This window comes from Pseudochaenichthys georgianus, chromosome 8 (genome assembly GCF_902827115.2).
Source record: "Pseudochaenichthys georgianus chromosome 8, fPseGeo1.2, whole genome shotgun sequence".
Taxonomy (NCBI): domain Eukaryota; kingdom Metazoa; phylum Chordata; class Actinopteri; order Perciformes; family Channichthyidae; genus Pseudochaenichthys; species Pseudochaenichthys georgianus.
This window is the reverse complement of record NC_047510.2, coordinates 33,778,507-33,801,102: the sequence shown is the minus strand read 5'-3', so window position 1 is coordinate 33,801,102 and position 22,596 is coordinate 33,778,507. Positions and strand designations below refer to the sequence as shown.

The 22,596-nt window shown below is 39.8% G+C and overlaps 1 protein-coding gene across 1 annotated transcript; it reads left to right on the top strand.

The window, feature by feature from the left end:
• The first annotated feature begins 2,037 nt into the window (after positions 1–2,037).
• LOC117451276 (glutamate decarboxylase 1-like) lies at positions 2,038–22,331 on the top strand. Its single transcript, XM_034089494.2, has 16 exons — positions 2,038–2,140; positions 2,935–3,033; positions 4,065–4,171; positions 4,659–4,794; positions 6,445–6,535; positions 7,374–7,486; positions 9,202–9,317; positions 12,950–13,029; positions 13,841–13,895; positions 14,061–14,177; positions 16,043–16,107; positions 17,035–17,113; positions 17,483–17,632; positions 19,617–19,724; positions 20,728–20,817; positions 20,911–22,331. Exons 1-16 carry the CDS (start codon positions 2,122–2,124, stop codon positions 21,082–21,084), a joined length of 1,599 nt encoding a protein of 532 aa, XP_033945385.1. The 5' UTR covers positions 2,038–2,121; the 3' UTR covers positions 21,085–22,331.
• The last annotated feature ends 265 nt before the right edge of the window (positions 22,332–22,596 follow it).

Genomic DNA, 22,596 nt, shown 5'->3' with positions numbered 1-22,596 from the left:
CGCGCGAGTTGGCAGACTTTATTTTGCTTACTTTAACTTTAACATTTTTCATGGTGGGGCTAAGCCATTTCTTGGTATGGGTGTAGCCTACCCCATTCATACCCTGGCGCTGCCACTGGTGGCACGTATGGGGCGGGCCATTCTGCACATGCGTTAAATGCGTTAAATATTTTAACGCAATTAATTCAAAAAATTAATTACCGCCGTTAACGCGATAATTTTGACAGCACTAATATATATATAAACTCCCCAAACAGGCGAAAACCTACCAGTTTCACCCACTGTCTCTGCCACCTCCCTCCATGCCTGGTTCCTCCGGTTTGTATCCCGGTAGGTGAAGAGGGTCTGGTCATACAAAACCGGGTGATTTGCTACGTTGATAATTAGTTTCTCCTTCAACTTTTTTTGAAATATAGAAATGAACGGCGGGATATCTCTCCCAGCTTAGACGCGGTTTGATTGGCTATGGCTTCAGCTGTCAGATTTTCAGAAACGGGATTTGATTGGCTGGCGCTGGCTACTCCGGCGTCAGAAGTTGAACATTGTTCAACTTCTGACACCGGAGACGGCGGAGACAGACCGCTCTGCTACCCACAATTCAGTTCGGCGAAAAAGCGAGGCAACATGACGTCACCCCATTGAAAGTGAATGGGCAGATTGGAGTTGTCGACGCTTCCGACGCTGTCGACGCTGTAGTGTGGACGGGCCGTAACTCTGGATGCGGCTTTTAGGGCATTTTACATATTTAAAGATGATTCAAATAAGGGCTATACAAGTGTTATTACTGGATAGTGTATTTAGCTGGAAAAAAAGTACACCCTGATTTACAGACTTTAAGTTGATGGGAACAAGTATTTTTGGGCCCAATGACGTCACAGACTGAAACGGACGTTGTAGTACCCACGTTTGGCGACTGCAAAACATGTGGAACAACTAGTAATATTTCAATTGACAGAAAATGTTTTGCCAAATAATAAGATTATCAACATATTGTCTTGAAATGTAAAAAAGTGAGTTTATTCTGGCTCCTCTGATAAAGGCTTTGTGCGAGGGGACATGATGACATCTGACATGGAGGGAATGTGTAATTTAAAGTTCAACATTTCGAAATTATGACAAAAGGATGCCTATTTTAACTTCAACATGTAGACGACACAACTCATTTAAGTTATATTTCACATATAAAATGCATTACCAATAATTTGTCTATTGATTCAATTTGTCTGACAATATCCTAAATGTCCTCTAATGAGTTCAGATTCTCAGTTTGACGTCATTGTATTCTCTCTATATATATGTAGGTGTCAGACTGTTGACCAATCAAAACAGACTGTTGAAAACGTCCCTAAGACTCCTCAAAAAATCATTAAAGTTCAAGGATCAAAGTGTGTTTGAGATATTGTACTACATGTACAATATTTCAGAAAATAATAGCAGTTTAATCAATAATAAAACATTGTGGCTGGTATCAGGCTGAATTGCAGGGTAATGGAAAGGTACTAGCCGGCTGAATTGCAGGGTAATGGAAAGGTACGGCATTTATGAATCAGAGAAACACAGTTTGGTAATATTCTGAAATGAAAATGACCATGACTCAGGGCTCTACATAGTTTTTTTCCACTTGCTTGACAAGTATGAACACTCTTGCCTAAGGTATTTGACTAATGAGGATTTGCTACAGAACACAATAATTGTTTGGGTGCAGTTTGACCCCCCTGTTCTGAACACACAATTGAAAATGTTTGAATATGTTTAAAAGATTGGCAATTTCAACAAAATGCAAACAACTGAGAAACAGTTTCAAACCTTCTTCAAATAAAACCAAAACACTTTTTGTTTGGGGTTACCTTGCCTTACCCAAACACTGGGATCAAATAGGAGAAAGGAAACCTATAGCTCTATAGTTACACAACTAAAGCGTCATCCTTTCAGTGGAAGCCAAACAGCAGCTGGCTGCCGACCACACCTCCTCCCTGCTGCTCAATAAAAGAAGCAGGCTTCCCTCACTGTCTGTGTTTCAGAGTATTTATAGAAAAACTGATTTGTTTGTTTCTATAAAAGGAGTGAACATAGGTCTGAACTAAACAGCTCTTTGAGGAACTGACAATCATTTGTACTGACATGGATTTCCTACAGCAAGGTAGGATACATTTTAATGCCACTCTATTTGATACACATTAAATGAAGATGTGAACTAGACGTGATATGTATACAGTGTATTGTTGCAGCTCTTCTGTTTGAATGTTCATCAGCAGACAGACCTGGATATGATAAGGCATTCATGTAAAGCGTATATCATATGTTAATTAAAATTAAGCGTGAGAATTGAAGCTACATTTTAATTAGAGAAACCAAACATAGGGGGAAATAAGGTACTGTAATCATAAAGAACGTATAGTGGCATCCTTAATGACAGGCTAGAAAGAGATATAGTATTTTTTCATGCCATTCCTTGAATGATATAACAGAGACAAATAACGAACCATCTTCTAAACAGCAACAATACTGGACATTAGTGTGATGATTATGATTACAATTACAATCTCTCATATCTAAGTATATGAGGTTTAATGCCAACGACCTGTAATTTAACCAATTTGGTCCTAAGGACATTTCACTCAGCAAAAAGCATTAAAGCAAACACACCCTTACATTGGGGGTTAGCAGGCGAGCTGTCAGGCCATCTGAATAGAACATGTAGGTGATTTGATATGGCACAAAGACGCTTATATGCTGCCTGCTTGTGATAGACAGTAGTGAGTATATTGCAAGGTGTGCAAAACTAAAAGCTCAAGATATGAAAGTGACTTTGTGAGCTTCATCTCAGAACAACTCTTTAAATGAACGAGAAGTCGGTCCTTTACTTGCTACTAGTTCCTCAACGTGTACGTGTATTTCAACTGTGATGAAACGTTACGTGTTTTGTACCTTCAGACATAATAAGTGCTCCATCGGCTGGCAAGGAGAAGCAGCAGGCCTCGGCAGCAGTGAGAGACAATGGACCTGCTGACTTCAGCACTATCTACAGCAAAGGTGAGAGAGAAAGCCGTTTGTGGACCGCCTGATAGTCAAGACCCGGGTCTTCGGTCACTGATGGGCAGCATGTCCAGGGCTCCGTGAGGGGTATACCAATTCGTCTTTACAAACCCCAATCAATCAATTGGTGTGTTTCCATAGAGTGAACTACAAAAAACATGCTTGCCCACTTTCAGAAAAGTAGAGACTGGCATTGAATGGTAAATGGTAAATGGACTGTACTTATATAGCGCTTTATCCAGTCTTTAAGACCCCTCAAAGCGCTTTACATACTACATGTCGTTCACCCATTCATATTGAGCAGTGTATGTTAGGACATGCACTAACATACATACACATTCACACACCCTTGGCCATCGGGAGCAACTCAGGGTTAAGTATCTTGCTCAAGGATACATCGACATGTTGACTGCATGGGCTGGGATCAAACCCACAACCTTCTGGTTGAAAGACGACCGCACTCCCTCGCAGCCACAGTCGCCCAATCACAGATAAATCATTAAAGATAAGTAGGCATGCCGAAAAATATAACCGATTTTAACTGACAGCTATTTATCACTTCTGATAGCTAAATGCTAAATGCTAATGCAAACATCTGGCATTTCTCCAGGTGAGGCAACTTTCATTTGGAAGAGAAATACTGTCTATGTATATGTGTGTGTGTGTGTGTGTGTGTGTGTGTGTGTGTGTGTGTGTGTGTGTGTGTGTGTGTGTGTGTGTGTGTGTGTGTGTGTGTGTGTGTTTGGTTAGTCCTTGAACTAGATTATCAGATTGTTGGTCCCCATCGAGAATAAAAACAAGTTTGTCTGTGCGCATTTGTTTTTTTGTTTGTGATTGTGCGCATGTGAAAGGTTGGTCCCTGCAAGTGATGATTAGAGTTGTGTCTCCAGTGAGATTAAAAACCAGTATGTGTGTGTGTGTGTGTGTGTGTGTGTGTGTGTGTGTGTGTGTGTGTGTGTGTGTGTGTGTGTGTGTGTGTGTGTGTGTGTGTGTGTGTGTGTGCGTGTGTGTGTCTGTTTGGTGCACAGATCTGCTCCCAGCTGCAGGAGGCGAGGAGATGACCAGAGGGTTCCTGCAGGAGCTGGTTCACATCCTGTTGACCTACATCAGCAAGTCCAGTCAGAGGAGCTCCAAGGTGCTCACCGGCTTCAAACAGCAATATGGGGTTACTGTAGAATCCTGAACAGTATCTTAACGCTTTGTACTAGGACGTTCGAACAGAACCATTCTATTGGCTGGAAAGGGGAAATAAACAAATGGGTGCAGATGCATAGTAATGATTTTAAGGGGATTTAATGATTAGAAAACACTTTCCTATGGTTTCAGTAAACACTGCAGATACACATGGATAATAAATAAAGACTAAAGTGGGAACAATTTATGGAAAAAGCTAAAGATTAAGACATTGCACATGTGCATTCCATGTTGTCCCAAAAGTGTATTTTCTTTAACAGAGTTGGATGTGAAAATCCAAAGCGTAATAGTGACAGATTTTGGATATGGGCCTGAATAGTCACGGAAATGTGGTTTCAATGTTAAAAAAAAAGGTTTGTTAAATGTTCATTCAAATGAATAAGCACGAGACACAGGCAATTAAACAAATATTTCTCTTTGTGTTGTAGGTCCTTGACTTCCACCACCCTCACCAGCTGAGGGAGGGGCTGGACGGCTTCAGCCTGGAGCTGCCCGACCAACCAGAGAATCTGGAGCAGATCCTGGTGGACTGTAGAGACACTCTCAAGTATGGTGTCCGTACAGGTGTGTGTGTGTGTGTGTGTGTGTGTGTGTGTGTGTGTGTGTGTGTGTGTGTGTGTGTGTGTGTGTGTGTGTGTGTGTGTGTGTGTGTGTGTGTGTGTGTGTGTGTGTGTGTGTGTGTGTGTGTGTGTGTGTATGTGTGTGTGTGTGTGTGTGCGCATATAAAAAAATGTAATGTTTTCTTAACCTTGTTAGAGTTTCATTCATGACTAATAACAGCATATTTTTTTAAAGAAAGTATAACAATAATCTGTTTAGTGTTTACCCACTACTACTACATTTTCCCTGTAAACAAGCATTATTATTATTATTCACAGTTATATGTATTGCTCCAGTCATCAAGGTAGTGGTACAAGGAAGTGAAAGGTTTTCAATGTGTTTCCTTCAAGTGCGTTACATGTACATTAGACATGACAACTACAAATATTGTGTTTGCATAACTTACAGTTAAAGCAGCACACAAACTCGAACTAGACAATTAAACTAATTTCACAACACTTTTAATTAGCAACGTGTACTGGCAACTTTCATTGTGCGTCATTTCATCACTTCCTCTTCAAGTCATGGACAAATGACTACACAAATGACTACACTTTGTTTCTTCATATATATTTACTTATATAGCTTTGCTCTAACAAACTCTCTTGTGCAATAATGTGCAATGCTTTTGAGTAAATGGACATGCAGTGCAGGGTAGCTTGTGAATTTACTCCAAATGTCACTAAAGTCTTATTTAAGTGTTGAATATAATTCAAATTGTTAATACAAATGTGCAAATTAACTAGATTTATAAAATGTAATGTCGTGGTAGAAGTACACGATGTATCTCAAAATGTTTCCTAAGTACAGTACTTGAGTAAATGTACTTAGTTAGTTTACATCACTGCTTAAACTTCAAATCTCTGTGAAATGACTGTGCGAGCAGTCAGGGCCTGATTGGTCACATTTGACTTTTTGTTTTATCTTTATTGCTATACTGGAAACATATATTGTAGGGTCATACCTACCTACCTGTGAAGTTTTTTGCTTAACATACCAAACAGTTCACCCACATGCTGCTCAAACCCCTCTTTTGCAGCCCTGTTAGAGAAACGCGGATTTCGGGTCCTTAGCTTTAAAAAAAAAAAAAAAAAAGAGGAGGCGGAGCTAATGCCTGATCAGAATTCTACCGGAGATAACGTTAAAGTCTGCTGTGATAAAACAATATCCTGTTTAAGCCACGTCAAAGATTATTTCTGAAACAGTATGGAGCTCAAATGCTTTTTCTCTTGCGGGTTTATCACAAGGCGAGTTCCTTTTTATTTCCTGCTTTTTAAAGACATGCTCTCTCCAGCACAGGTTAGCTCTGAGTGTTAGCGATGCTTGCTAATGTAAACAAAGACGAGATTACATCCAAAACACGTCAGGCATTGTTTCTGATAGCAACCCTCTGTGGGTCCACCGCCAATTTGACGTCATATCGGCAGCAAATCTGTATCCGCTCGTTGTACACCTGTTTTTACGAGATGTGGGTACGGAGGAAAAGAGAAAGGGTTTTATTTTCTGACGCTGAATGAGTTCCCCGACACACCGGGGACACATATGTAGGCCTATGTATAAAAGACATAAAAAAGTGCATTTTGCATGATCATTCTCGTATTACTTTTTGTCCAGGTCATCCCCGTTTCTTCAACCAGCTGTCTTCAGGTCTGGATGTGATTGGTGTAGCAGGAGAGTGGTTAACCTCGGCAGCCAACACCAACATGTAAGATCTCAACAATGAAGGTTTACTCAAGGACTCTACCTTACGCAATTGTGTTTTACTTGAGAATTGTATGTTTACTTCTTCTTATCGAATTCAAGTATTTATACTTATTAGATGTATTATGTCAACAGATTTCACAAAACTGTATTAGGTTAGTTGAAAGCAATAATATTAAGTTCAAGCTAAAATATTAGGTTCAACTTAATATTATTGTTTTCGACTAACCTAATACAGTTATGTGAAATATGTTGACATACAGTAATACACTTAATTAAAGTCAATGGTTCAGTTTTTTCAGTGTTCAGCTTATGAAATAAAATCCGTATTCTTCGAGTCTAGTTGGGTCCTCATGGTGCAGGATTTCTAAAACCTAAAAAAACCCATTTAAAATGAAAATGTTGGATTTCTTTTTGATATTTCCTCAAATGTGATAGTGGAGTTGGATTTCATCCAGACTGTTAAAGGGAAAGCTTTTAATGAAAAAAAGAAAGAGCCACGCGTAAGTCAGTGTCTCATGTGACTGCTGGCCATTAAAGGAGGCACGAGTCCTGAAAGCCGGAAATTAGTTAGCATTTTGATATTTTCGGTAGAGGTAAACATTTTTGTGGTTAACAACATAACATATGTCAGTAAATACCCCACTGGCTAATGTCTACAGCTTGAATTATCTAAATGTCATCACGCCGAACGTTAGCCACCTTTAGTTTAGCGGTGGTGATGTACAGACATGTGACCGTGGTGAGGTTCCTTTATAGAAACAAATGTTTGCAAGAACCCACTTATAAAACGGGTCTTTTGTCTTTACAGTATAATACACACCAATGTTTTTCTTTTCCAGGTTCACGTATGAGGTGTCTCCTGTTTTCATCCTCATGGAGGAGTTTCTGCTGAAGAAGATGCAAAGCATTGTGGGATGGTCTGCGGATGTGGGCGATGGAATCTTCTGTCCAGGTAATGGATGCAGGAATGAATGGATGGATTGGAACTTATTTTGAGAAACATTTGAAAGACTTAGGTGTGATGCTGAATATATCAAGAAACAAAAGGTTTAAGGTATGATGTCACATTTATTTTTGCTTCAGAAGTCAGGAGCAAAGGGTAGTCAGTATGTCACCCGTAAAGCAGGTTATAGAAAGTTACTTATTAAATGAAATTATGATTTATTTACTTTTACAAACAGTTAAGCAATCGGGCAGATGCCAGATATTTACTGCAGGACATATGTTGGACACATAAGGCGCTTTCACACTGGAGCACTTTTCCCAGGAATAGTTCCGATAGTTCTTGGGATTTTGGTTTCACACCAAAAAGATCTGGAACTAGAACCTAGTTTGCGCAAACCTTTAGAGAGCAGGGGCTTTCCTTGGGAGAAAAAGGTTCCAATTTCTGATTGGTTGGGTGAATTGCAAACCACGCCTCGTAAAACTCTGAAAAGTTTTGTGAAGCCGCCATTTTATTTGCTCGCATTAGCATTATTAGCATTATTAGCATTAGCATTATTAGCATTAGCATTATTAGCATCAGCATTAGCCCAGCGCACCAACGCAGAGTGACTAACTTATGGCAACACAAAAAAACATGGGAGCGGTGGAGATGAGGAGGTGTCGGTGCTTCTGGCGATTTACTCGGAAGATGCTAACCAGCAGCTTCTACTGAAGCCAGTCCCCAACTCCTGGGAGTCCGGGTGGCAGTATACGCCGTGAAGTTGTTCGCGGCCTGCCAGTAAACCCAGAAGAAGAAGTGATGTCAGCGGCTTCATTTGCGTAATCCTCCTTCAGGGACTTATTCCGGTGTGAACGCGATTTACTAGGACAGTTCCAGGGACTAAAGAGTTCGGCGGGACTAAGTACTGGGAACTAAGTACGGCAAAGTACATCGTGAAAGCGGCTATAGACTGTATATGGTTGGACACTGTAACAGTAGAGGAGCCCGGGGGAATTGCACCACCTAACTAACTTTTAAATAACTTTAATAACAGCAAAAAAAATGAAACAGTATGAAGTGATTTGTAAATATAAATACAAATCTGACCTATTTTTACCCTTTAACCGAAATCAAGAACCGATAAGAACAGAAATTGATAAGCAGAACAGAAATTGGAACCGGTATCGTAAAAATCCAAACGATACCCAACCCTACCCATTAAGCATTATTCTCAGCTTGAGGTGTCCAAAAGTCATTTTCCTTACAGTGCACTAAATCGTATGATGGTATTGGGATACAACAAACAGTCTCTCAAATTAAGACACATTTTGAAGTACTTTATAAAGAATGGTTTTAGTAAAAGCATCACAAATAAAACTGAATTGTACCTTAGAGAGCTGTCTTTACCTACTAAGTCATTATATCCACATTACTGATGATTATAACATCTCACTATGTTCATTTTTTAGGGTAAGGGTTAGAATATAAAAGCACCTATAGCCAATCATCACAATGTCAATATTGAGATATTTGGCTGTGTCTTCAGAAGTCCAGGAAAAGTTTACTTTATTTCAATAACAGAAGTTTATACATTAATACATTAACCATTATTCTTAGTATATAAAGTCATTTTTCATTACATGCATTAAAATATGTGTCCTGCCTATACAGTGCAACACACAAATACAGACTCAGGTTTTGAGTGTGGTTGCTTTTTAAACTGTGCATTGTGTTTCCTGAAGGAGGAACAATATCCAACCTGTACAGCATCCTGGTGGCCAGATACCACTTCTACCCCGAGGTGAAGACCAGAGGCATGGGAGCCCTTCCCCGACTGGCCCTCTTCACCTCAGAACATGTAAACACACCACACACACTCACTGCCACACACACTCTGTAGGACGGGGTTGTTTGAGTTCACAAGTTATTGTCAGAGCCAAATTATAAGTCGATTTGAGGCTTCACAGGGTCACACAGAAAATAGCTTCATCAAAGTTCAAATGAAAACTGTTTTCTTTTAAACAACGAGAGAACACAAGCCTATGTTTATCCCCGGAGTGTCAGTCTCCAACTTCACTCGTGCCTTCCCTTTGTCGATGTTATATACTTTATCATCTTGAAATGTAACCCGAGGGGGTACTCTTACTCCAGTAAAAGTAGCAATACTAGTGTAAAAGTCTACTACCAAAAGTAAAATATATTTTAAACATTTTAACATAATTATTAATGCATTAATGTGTTCATCATTTCAATGTTTCACTTTGTAAAAGAGGGGATTATTTGAATTACTTTATATACAATACTAACCTATAATAATAAATTACAATGAATTATCTAATTTATATTTTTTAAGTAACTAAATATTTCCATACAAAATGTAGTGGAATAGCCCAATGTGAAAATACTCAAGTAATAATAATAATAATAATAATAATAATAATGGGTTCCATTTATAAAGCACTTCATATTTGATTTCAAATCCCGAAGTGCTACAAGTAGTGAGCATGAACAGTATAAATAAACATTACACAACACGGTAGAATGAATAAAAAGCAATACAAAAATAAATAAAAGGGTGATAAAAAGGTCTAGGCAAAGGCTCTTTTGAAGAGATGGGTTTTGAGGCCTTTTTTAAAAGCCTCCACGGTCTGTGGTGCTCTCATTTGGTCGGGGAGAGCGTTCCACAGGCTGGGAGCAGCCGAGCAGAAGGCCCGGTCTCCCGTAGTACGGAGCTTAGTCCTGGGGGGTTTGAGGAAGTTGCTGGAACGGGTGGTCAGCAAGGAGGTATGGGGGGTGAGGAGTTCCTTGAGGTAGGGAGGGGCAGTTCCATGGACACACTGGTGGGTGAGGACGGAGACCTTGAATTCGATCCTCAGTTCCACGGGTAGCCAGTGTAGTGCTGGATGGGGGTGATATGATCATATTTGCGCAAGTAAAGTACAAGTACCTCAACTTTTGACTTAAGTACTGTACTTGAGTACATTTATTTAGTTACATTACACCACTGGATTTAACTAAATATGGTCGATGTGACTGAGCATGTCTGCACGAGCCGACAAGGTGGATGCATGTGATGCGTTCAGGTCCTCAGGATTTCTCACTCTTCAGCCTCAGATAGCCCCTACACTGTATACAGCATCTCTACAGTGTCCTGAATCTGACCCGACATACACATCCTAGCTTTAGCCGGGGCAGGAACAACTGTACATCTTAAAATGACACTTCGTTTTTTACTGAATACATTTGATAATACACCATTATTTTATAAAACAGAGAACTTCTTCCGTAGTGGATTGTAAAGCTGTGAACAAATGCAACGTCCGTCTGATCCACCGTGGAGCGATGAGATATGAACTAAGGTTTCTTTTATGTTTGAGAATGTTGCCGATGGCATTGGCAGACCTTTTACGACCAAGGTACGTTTTAACCGTTTGTAACTAAAAAACAAACGGTTAAAACGTACCTTGGTCTTTTACAAAATGTATTTGTGGACAACAATGACCGTTAACAATTAATTAAATCAGATTTTCAATTCAGGTGCTGTTTTCTCTTTTCCGCATGTCTAAAAACGACTGTTTTGTTGAGTTGTGCACAAAAGTTGAGATATCCTTACATTTAATAGAGGTAAAGATAAATTCCATTTGGTCTTTTGTAATGTGTTTTTTTGGTCTTTGAGCGCGGTCAAAGAGATCTCAAGTTATCGGTGACATGAGCTCAGCAAACTCGTGTGGTGGAAATATCTCCTCGAAATGAGACAGGTTGTCTTTGAAAATGTAATAGGATTTTCTGCGCAGGAAAGGATCCGAACATTACAGAGTCACGGGTCTGAAAGTCTGAATGAAGTGTGTTGAAACACCTGCGTCCTTGAGACGGCCAACTAAGTGCAAAAACAACTCCCTATCTGGTAATACTGAGCTACACAGTTAATCGTAAATTAAACATAGCGTTGTATTATGTGGGAAAGGGGGACTCAGTACTTTCCCACTGTCATGTGACTTGAATACCCCAAACACATCGAATGGACATTTCTATTACAGTTACATCTAATAATAAAATGTCCATCACACTCGCAGAGCCAGATTCCATCAACATATGAATTATTGTAGGGAATTCCCCAGCCAGCCTATTTAGCAGTGAGCATGCCACTTCCTAATAGTCAGTTTCTCACACAAAGACACATACTTTGTTCTTTAATGCTGATGAAAAGCATTATAAAGAATGGTTTTAGTGAAAATAAAACGTAATTGTACCTTTACCTACGACGTCATTGTATCCACATTTTTAGAATAAAAAAAGCACCTACTGTATAGCCAACCCTAATACAGTGGTGTAAAATAACTAAGTACAGATACTCAGGTACTTGCTTGTGTACACATTTTGAGGTACTTTTTTGTTTTATACTACTTTATACTACTCATTTTGGAACTAAATATTGTACATTTTACTCCACTATATTTATTTTTATTTACCAGTTACTTTATAAATTCAGATTTGACACATAATTCTCAGGATTTTTTTTTAAAAAGTGATTATTTGATATAGATTAAACCATCCAACATTAAGTTACTTAAAGGTGGGGTAGGGAAGTTTGAGAAACCGGCTCGAGATACTTTTAGTTATATTCCATGGAATGCTCTTAACGTCCCGATAGCAATGAATATCTGAAGTGCTTTGACAAAAAATCCATTAAAAAATTTCATCTGTGGAAGCCGTGGCGCTGTAAAAAGCACGACCAATTATCTGAGCCGGCTAAAGTAACTGGATGGCCTACCTGCCTGTCAGCCTTCCATCGGGGCACAAACTTATCTCGTGCCCTCATTGGTCATGTGCGCGTTCGTGTGTGTTGGAGGAGGGGCTCTGTAAGGAAGTGGCAGATTTTTTCCGGTTGTGTATTTTCAAATGCTAGCGCACTAGTTTCTCCAAACTTACCTACCCCACTTTTAAACCACAAGTGAGGTTTTTTGTTCAAAAATATTTCACAGTTCCAGCTTCTTAAATGTGGAGATTTGCTGCAATACAAAAAAAAAAATATTTTTGGAGTATTTTCTACAATGAGTACTTTTACTTTTTCAGTACATTTTCCTAAGCGTACTTACTTACTTTTATTCACTTTCCATTCTTGATGCATTACTTTAACTTGAACGTGAGCATTTTCAAAGTGTGGTATTAGTACTAGTAGTAAAGAATCAAATTATTTTTCCTCCAATTCTACAATATCATCACAATGTCGATATTGAGACATGTTGTGATATTTGATATATTTCATATTGCTTAGTCCTATCTTGCTCACCAACCTTTAATCTGAACAGAAAGACAGAATGACAGGACGGAATTTCTGTGAACAAAAAGCTGAAGCTCTGGATAGAGGCATCTGTACACCTGGGTCTTCTTCTTAGAACCAAACAATACTCCGTGTTTTCAGCTGCACCATCGGCGTTGTCTTTGAAATGGGACAAATTAAGATGAATGGATGTTTTTTCTCCCATTCAGAGTCACTATTCAGCGAAGAAATCTGCTTCCGTGCTGGGGATCGGCAGCGAGAATGTGTTCGTGGTGAAATGCGATGAAAGGTGGGTCCAATAGACTGTTAAAAGTTAATGCTCAACAAAAGACTGTTAAATGTTTGCTCACCTGTTGCAGCTTTCAGTGTGTGTGTGTGTGTGTGTGTGTGTGTGTGTGTGTGTGTGTGTGTGTGTGTGTGTGTGTGTGTGTGTGTGTGTGTGTGTGTGTAATATTCTTGCTTTCAATTAACCTAATACAGTTATGTGTAATTTGTTCACATAACACATTTGATTAAATGCGACATTTCAAATGTTTCAGTTGTTCTTTCAGTGTACCAAACAACAATACAACATGCGTTTTTATTCCTGTTTTAATAACTTAAAGGTCCCATGTCATGCTTTTCTGGTTATCATCCGTCCCCTTGTGTTATGTAGCTTTTTCTGCATGTGAACGGTCTGCAGAGTCACAAACCCTAAAAGTACACCCTGTAGCGAGTAAAACTCTAACACAGAGAAGACCTGTCTATGTTGCCCCAGAACGCCTCGTTGGAGATTTTTCTTTTTCAGAGTGGGCGAGTTGACCAATCAGAGCACACTGGGCTCACAGGGGGGGGGGGGGGGGCAGGAGCTCCAACAAGCCGTTTAGGACAGAGAGTGAATACACATACTATACAGAGATGCTGTGAGAGAAGCCAATGTGATTTTGAACATTGAACAATGTAAATCTATTCTAGTAGATCTCAACAATGGAATTATGAGTAGAAATGGCCATGACATGGGACCTTTAAAATGAGTACATTTATTAAAGTATTTTAGAAGTTATATAGTCACACAGCCCTATGCTGTTTACTGAACCCTTGTCTGCTCTGGCTCTTTTCAGAGGGAAAATGATTCCTGCTGACCTCGAGTCTTCCATTGTTGCAGCTAAAGAAAAGGTAGTATGAATGGAGAAAGGTTTAAAAAATAACGAAAGAATGTCCTGTTCAATGGAGAACAAGGTGTCCACATTTTCTGTTATCCCACAGTATCATGACATACTTTAATTGGCTTTGGATCAGTGCATCCACATGAAGAGACTGACTTGAATTCTCTCTCCTCAGGGTTTGGTTCCATTCTATGTGAATGCGACAGCAGGAACCACGGTGTACGGAGCCTTCGATCCTCTCAACGCCATTGCTGACATCTGCCACAAACACACACTGTGGATGCATGTTGATGTAAGGCAGTGGTGGAGGAAGTAGGCTACTCAGATATTTAGCTCAAACACAAGTAGTGATACCACAGTGTATACATTATTTGTTAGAATTAAACCCCTTCATTGTTTTGTATACCAAAACTAATGTAATCATCCTGCAGAAGGATATATATATATATATATATATATAATATATACTACCGTCTCAGACTGTATGCTACTCGAACACTTAATAATAACAACAGTATAATACCCGTAGAACAGATTAAAGCATGTTTTTTAAAGGTTTTTTGTATTGATTTTTAAGTCAGTTACTAGGACAGTTAAAGGGGACCTATCATGCTATATTTGAAAAATATATTGTAGGGCCATTCCAATACAAAACATGTCTGTGAAGTTTTTTGCTTAAAATACCAAACAGATCACCCATTGTAGCCATGCCTCATTCTGCTCATACCCCTCTATTCCATCCCTGTTCCAAACAGGCTGATTCTGCTTTAAATTGAACGTCTGCTGCTAGCCACGCCCCTTTGTAGCGTCACGCAGCTTTCCCCCGCTAAGAGACTTTTCTACCGGGAGTAGCTCAGCTAAACGCTGCCGTGATTAAATGCCATATTATGTTCCCAACCACTTCAAGCATTATTCCTGTAACAGAATGTAGCTCAAACGTTTCTCTCACGCACGGTTTACCACAAGGACATTACGTTACACATATTCTCTCCAGTAGCCTACAGCGTTAGCTCGATGGTTAGCTCTAAGTGTTAGCATGCTTGCTAATGTAAACACAGACCATATTACTCCCAAAACACGCCGCGCATTATTTCTGAAACAGCACATAGCTTGGCATGTGCTTTCTTAAGTGAAAGTAAAACAGTGCCATTATATGTATTATATGTAACAACTTTACTCTAAGTGCCTCCTGCAGACATCCTGCTGAATACACAGACACACAGCTGGGGAGGGGATTCAGCTAGACGGCTGTAGACAGAGACCCATCGGTACTAGGGATGGGTACCGAGCCCCGGTATTAAACGGGCCCCGGGCTGAATTATTAAAAACCGTGGTACCGTTAAGCTCCGACGTTATCGGACTTTTTATCAGTATTGGAGAAATGTAAAAAATATATGTCATGTGTATTGTTGCTACACAAACATTATATTGCAGTTTTAGTGTCGCCAACTCCGTTTCTAATTTCAAAAAGACTGCAAAATGCATCTATGATTATTTGTAGTATTTTCTATCTCTCTCCCCCGCCTGCTTGCGAGGGGGCGGGGCAGTTTACACACACGCAGCTGCTACATGCAGCAACACACACACATGGAGGAGATGGCGGAGAGAACGCGTTCCGAGGTGTGGTTAAACTTTACCCGTCTCGATGCTCGTTGCCTAAAGTGCAATAAGAGTTCAGCATGTAAGGGCGGTAACACGAGCAATTTGTCTAAACATTTAGCAAAAGTGCTCCACATGCAGACGGAGGAATGATAAGAGTACCGTTAAAAGACCGGACCGATAAGCGGTATCGATAAAAGTAGTAGTAGTACATTTAAAACCTTAACGATACCCATCCCTACGTGTCACCTGTGCCAGATGTCGCCAATGACGTCAGGGTTAGGTTAGCCATATATATAGAGATCTGGGTAAGGAGGAGTAGAGATAGGGTTGTATTTTCTGAAACATTGTGAGTTTCCTTACACACCGGTGAAACATATTTATGTATAAAAGACATCAAAAAGTGCATTTTGCATAATAGGTCCCCTTTAAGGCACTGACTGACCCATGTTTTGTCGTGGCTGCTCTGCTTTTATGTTTTAATAAATAAAGCTTTCTCATTGGGTGGAGGGTGGGAACGCAGTGTTGCTGAGGAATTTCTTTGATTTTTGCCTGCAGGCGGCGTGGGGTGGAGGCCTGCTGATGTCAGACAGACACAGGATGAAACTACAGGGCATTGAACGGTAAAACCACACAAACTATACTTCACTCAGCATGTCTTTTTTTCCTCCAGGAGTTTCTGTGGAGCAACCACTACAAAGAATATGTGTAGCTCATTGTGGATCCCAGCCTCATCACCTGATTTCCTTTTTATAATAAGATACTGTGTGTGCATGATAAGCATAGCTAAGGTTAGCATTAAATGGTGCAGTGACGATTTATTTTTGTGGGCCAACCAGGAAGTTAGCTTGGCCAGGTCTCCCTTCCATTGGATTTGAGAATATTGCAGAAAACAAGCTCTGTGGCAAATTACCATAACCACTGCTAAGCTAAATGTGGCTAATGCTAGACACGTGTTAGCAACCGCTGTTCCACATAAGCTCTGCACTTTTAGCAGTGGGGTATTTACTGACATATTTGATGTCGTAGAACAAAACTTAAAAATCGATTTCACTTTATTCAGGAATCTAACCAAAAACATATTTAAAAAAACGTTGCCTTCAAGAGGTTGGAACTGGTAGTGGTAAAATGCTAACCTTTCCCGCGGTTTTGCACAAATAGACTGTATGGTGAGCTTTCTGTAGAGGTGGTTGTTTGTCCCCTCTTGTTGTAATACACTTTGTGTATGCATTTCATTTGTAAAAATGAACATCATTTGGTGTGTTTTCATTGTTTTACAACCTGCATTTCAATAATGTAACTGTAGCATATTAGCCTCACATTGTTGAATCTTGTTTTTCTGTAGCCTACTACTACATGTTGTTGTTGGGTCAACATTCATTAGCCCCTCCTATAAACATGTATCCCCCTGAGGCTCCTAGGCTGAGCATTATTGTTAGTGCCCTTTCACAGTGAATTGCTTTTATAAACATAATAACTTGTGTGTGCTGTGGTTGCTAAAACAAGTCTGATAGTTGGTCCAATTTACATTTGAAGTGATTGTTTTCCAGAGCCTGGTCCGTCACCTGGAATCCTCACAAGATGATGGGCGTCCCTCTGCAGTGCTCCGTCATACTGATCAAGAAGAGGGTAAGACATAATGCTGTACCCTTTAATTGAAGTGTACATCACAATGTTTGAGGCTATCAACTGAATGTTTTTAGCCATGCTGACATGGCTTGTTGGCGTGTGTATCTGCCCAAAACTCTCTTCTTCAAAACTATTAGATGCATTGGACATTTGTACAGATATTTAGGATGCCTTCAGAATGAATACTAAGGACCATGGTGCCACTATGAGAGTGAAATGGGTGGTCCAGGGTAAACAATTGGGTTCATTCATCGTCTTTGTCAACTTTGGTGAAATGTCTTACAAACATATCCTAAATAGCTGGTGTGGCTGTTAATCTTGTTCTGCAAACAGGGTTTTTTTTTAATACTATTTTGTGTTCCTCCTCAGGGTCTCTTACAGGGGTGTAATGAGATTGGGGCCACTTACCTCTTCCAGACGGACAAACACTACGATGTGAACTACGACACCGGAGATAAGAGCATCCAGTGTGGCCGACATCAGGACGTCTTCAAGCTTTGGCTCATGTGGAAGGCAAAGGTATTCCTGTGCAATACGAGAGTGACTCATGTGAAGACTGCATCTGATTTTCTCTTGATGATGGGGACTTCCTTTTCGATGGGAATCCTTTTCTTTTTGTCCTTATCTTTATTAGATAAAATATGCACAAATGTATTTGAACGATTAGTTGGGCAACCAGTGAAGCAGTGATGACGTAGTGTATTTTTCTAAGCTGCTTTACAAGTTAGCATCACAAGGGCTCACACGACAAAAAGCAATGGGATTCTTTCAATGGGAAAGTTGAAGAAAATAATTATGATTAGTTTTGTTCAGCAGGATAATCTCCACACAGTGGTAGAATAAGTACTTAGATCCTTTACTTAAGTAAAAGTAGTAATCCTTTGGTCTAAAAATACTCCATTACATACCCATTATGCACTATTTTGAAAGTATTATATTACTATAGAATTTAAAATTCTTATTTTGATTTCTTACAATTACATGTAAGAACATTTAAATGTTGTAGTATATTAAGACAATTTTAGATTTATTTTTAATATATTTATAGTAACGTACTGCATTATATCCAATACAAATGTCCTGTGTTTTATATGTGAACAGTAGCTGGTAACTATAAGTGGTAATTAAATGTAGTGGAGTCAAAAGTACAACAAATGTTCCAAAATGTAAGGGAGTAGAAGTATATAGTAGCATTAAATGGACAAGTAAAGTACCACAAGTAAAGTACTTAAGTATAGTACTTGAGTAAATGTACTTAGTGTCTTCCCACCACTGCTGCCCCATGTTAACACCGCTTTGTGATGTTTGAAGCATAAATGCAATTGACAAAATTAGGAATAGTTAAAGGTCCCGTGTCACGGCCATTTCTACTGATCATAATTCCATTGTTGAGGTCTACTAGAATAGATTTATATTGTGCAATTTTCCAAACTCACATTGGTTTCTCACAGCATCTATGTATAGTCTGTGTATTCACTCTGTCCTAAACGGCTTGTTGGAGCTCCTGCCCCCCCCCCCTCCCCCTCCCTGTGAGCCCAGTGGCCGACAGCGAGACACAGCGAAACCCAGCCCGAACACACATACACACCCGCAGCCTGGCTGGGAGTTTGTGTGTGTGCCCAGGCTGAGTTCCGCGGTGTCTCGCTGACCCCAGACCAGTGAGCCAGCTCATTGTGTCCCGCTCCTCGCAACGTCCCGCCGTGTGTGTGTGTGTGTGTGTGTGTGTGTGTGTGTGTGTGTGTGTGTGTGTGTGTGTGTGTGTGTGTGTGTGTGTGTGTGTGTGTGTGTGTGTGTGTGTGTGTGTGTGTGTGTGTGTGTGTGTGTGTGTGTGTGTGTGTGTGTGTGTGTGTGTGTGTGTGTGTGTGTGTGTGAGAGGAAGTCCGCGGATTGGTCCAAATGTTATGGCTCCGCGGACATAACGTCACTAGAGAGAAATCTCCAACGAGGCGTTCTGGGGCAGCAGACAGGTATTCTCTGTGTTAGAGCTTTACTCGCTACAGGGTGTACTTTGAGGGTTTGTGACTGCAGACCGTTTACATGCAGAAAAACCTTCATAAAACACAAGGGGACGGGTGATAACCAGAAAAGCATGACATGGGACCTTTAAGTAAGGATATAAACAGACGTCACCAACGCTAAGCTAAAGGTGGCTAATATGTGGCGTGATTTAGTCACTTGTTAGCATCACTGAGTGATTCTACACCCACTGTAGAAGCTTCAGACATTCACCAGTGGGGATTCACTGACATATTTCATATAGAATAAAACGAGAGACGACTCCATTCAGTACCAGAGAGACAACGAGCTATACATTTTCCTTGGATGATTCTGTACTGTGAAGTTTTACTGTGAGCATTGACTGATATTGAGAAATGCAGTTTGGTGTGTCCCCTGGGTGACATAACACTTTCATTCATTAGTGCGTGCTTCTTTTAAATCTTTTTAAAACACTTTGATAAGATGACTACTGCTGTTTAACTTTCTGTGTCTCTCACTCGCTCAGGGCTCCCAGGGATTTGGATCTCAGGTCAACAAATGCTTAGAGAATGCAGAATATCTGTACGAGCAGCTGCAGAGAAGAACTGACTTTGAACTGGTCTTCAAACACAAAGTAAGGCTGTTTTTTACGTGGTAAAGAAATATATTCATCTAATGGGTTTTTGGACAGGAAACATTCGCAATTTCGGTTGCCAAATGTGTCAGTTTTAAAATACATCAAGACAACTGATTTTAAGCCAGGATTTCAATTCTAGGTTATTGTTTTGCCAGGCTTGAGATTCAGACAACTATATATATCGTAGACAGATACATTGTCAGTTGCATTTAAATCTCCTGCACTTACTATCCAAAGAATATTGCCAGGTATTATTGTGTTTTTGGTTGGTCCTTTGAAATAGGGAGTACCTTCAGTGCTAATACTAAAATCCCCAAGATGCACCACTGACAGCAAAAACAAGTTGTTGCTGTGTAGCCATCAAACCATTTAAAGAGGCCCTATTTTGCTTTTTGCGGTTTTCCCTTTCCTGTAATATTCTGTAGGTTTCGGTGCATCTTGGTCTGCCAAGGCTAACAGGCAGTATGAGAAGAGAGCTTTTTGAACCATAAAGCATTGACACATGTCACAGTAGAGACACAAAATACACAGATGAACCTGAAAATGAGCATAAAATGGCCCTTTAACTCTGATTGCAGTCACGAGGATTTACTTCACTATAAGCAGCAACCCTTTTAAACTCTTCACTTCAGCTTTAATTATCCAATTATGAATACTAATTCACCACTTTATATATTGTTACATACATGTTATATATTGTATTGCAATGTGCACATTTGAACTTTGACTTCTTATGTTTTTAAAAGTATTTGTATTTGATTTTGTATTAGACATTTCACTTCAAATTGTTATGTGATATATTTTATTCATTTTATTTGATTTTCATACACAAACTTATTTTTAAATCCATATTTTTTAATGTATCTTTCATGTATTGCATCCTAACAAAACCCCAATTCCCCTGATACATTTAGAATATTCTAATTCAAATTTTAAAGAAGATGTATCCCTGTAAATCCCCTCTCAACTCTCACTGGATATCTGCTCTCCTCTCTGACAGCCGGAGCACAGCAACGTGTGTTTCTGGTACCTCCCCCCCAGCCTGAGGGGCCTGCAGCCTGGCCCTGACAGAGACATGAGGCTCCATCAGGTCAGTACAGAAGCCCAGCGGCCCCTCCCTCAGTAAGGATCAGGCCCCACTGCTTCCTTTTATGATTTCAAAATGCTTCATACGTCTCTGCAGGTGGCTCCTCGGATCAAAGGTAGGATGATGGAGAAGGGCTCTCTTCTGATTGGCTATCAGCCGTTGGGTGACAAAGTCAACTTCTTCAGGTGTGTGTTCTCCAACCCGGCCACACAACAGGAGGACATCGACTTCCTGCTGGAGGAGATCGCCCAGTTGGGAGAGGACTTATGACCTGTGACGTGATCATTGGATCAGCACTTCTCTCCGGTTTTCATTTTGAAGGAAATTAGTGCACCATTGTTTTACTGTGCCATTCACATTGCGTCCACACTTTCTATAAGCCTTTCTACTGTTGGTGTTCTTACAGCGTTAAAGTGAGGAGGTTGTTTACTGTAAGGTAGCTTCTAGCTTCATGTCGAACACTGACAGTAAGTCAACATTTTCCAGAGGATTTTTTTAAATCACCAGGTAACGCTAAAAAACATAACATTTATATTGTATGACAAAGTGTTAATTTAATATCCCTGGCTAGCTATAGCTACTTGCTAACGGTTTAGCTTACCCGCGCGATTCAAAGTAACGTCAACGTAGCTGTAATTTATGCTTTGCTTACATGAAAAAAAAAAAAAAAAAATCCTATTACTTGGAAGTTTACTGACATTTACATACCTTGTTTACCTGGCGCAAGTGGGGGCTCTGGGGTTGTTGTGTGAGCCACCTGTCAGCCAATAAGACACGTTTATTTCCATGCAACTCTCTGGTGATTGGTCTGGTGTCTTGCCTCTGTTGCATTCACTGAACTGAAAAAATACAGAGGTGCAATAAGTACTGCATTCAAAGTTGAACTTAAGTAGAAGAACAAAAGTATTAGCACTAACTTGTACTTTAAGTACCAAAAGCAAAGTACTCATCATGCAGTTTGGCACAAATAAGAACCATATAGTTTATTATTCATGTATTAATGTGTTCATAATTTAATGTTGCACTTAAACGGTAAAAGTGGGGTTAATGGTAATGATGTTAGACACACTGGCTTATCTTAAAGGTGGGGTAGGTAAGTTTCAGAAACCGGCTCGAGATACACTTGTTGTTCTATTCCATGGAATGCTCTTAACATCCCGATAGCAATGAATATCTGAAGTGCTGCTGACGTCATGTGCGCGTTCATGTGTGTTGGAGGAGGTGCTCTGTAAGGAAGTCTGAAGGAAGGGGCGGATTCTTTTCGGCTGTGTACTTTCAAATTTTAGTGCACTCGAGCCGGTTTCTGAAACTTACCTACCCCACCTTTAACTATCTTAACTTATGATAATGTATTAGCTAATTTATATTTTGTATTATAATCTAACTATGCAAATCAAATAGTTACATAATGTGAAATAAATGTGAGTAAAACATTTGCCTACAAAATGTAGTGGAGTATAAAGTAGTAGAACATTCTAAAATACAGTACTCATTGTATATTTTTGTATAATGACAATAAAGGCTTTCTATTCTATTTTCTCATTTTATTTTCAGTACAGCACTTGTGTCAATTGTGTTGGTGAGATTCCACCAATGGCAAAATGAAGGTCATATCAGTGATCCCCACCACATCTGTATACATGTCACATTGAGATGTATATTAAAATAGGCCTACAATAAAGTGTAGGGAGGACCATGTTAAAACAAACTTTGATGTTGCATACAATATCAAGCTACAGTTGCAAAGAGATCAAACACATGCTAGTGTCATGGCCGATTCCT

Excerpts from the sequence above, each read along its gene's own strand:
- LOC117451276 (XM_034089494.2), top strand. Across the intron at positions 14,178-16,042 it reads CACTGTGGATGCATGTTGAT|GCGGCGTGGGGTGGAGGCCT; the intron begins GTAAGGCAGTGG and ends TTTTGCCTGCAG. Across the intron at positions 16,108-17,034 it reads AAACTACAGGGCATTGAACG|AGCCTGGTCCGTCACCTGGA; the intron begins GTAAAACCACAC and ends ATTGTTTTCCAG.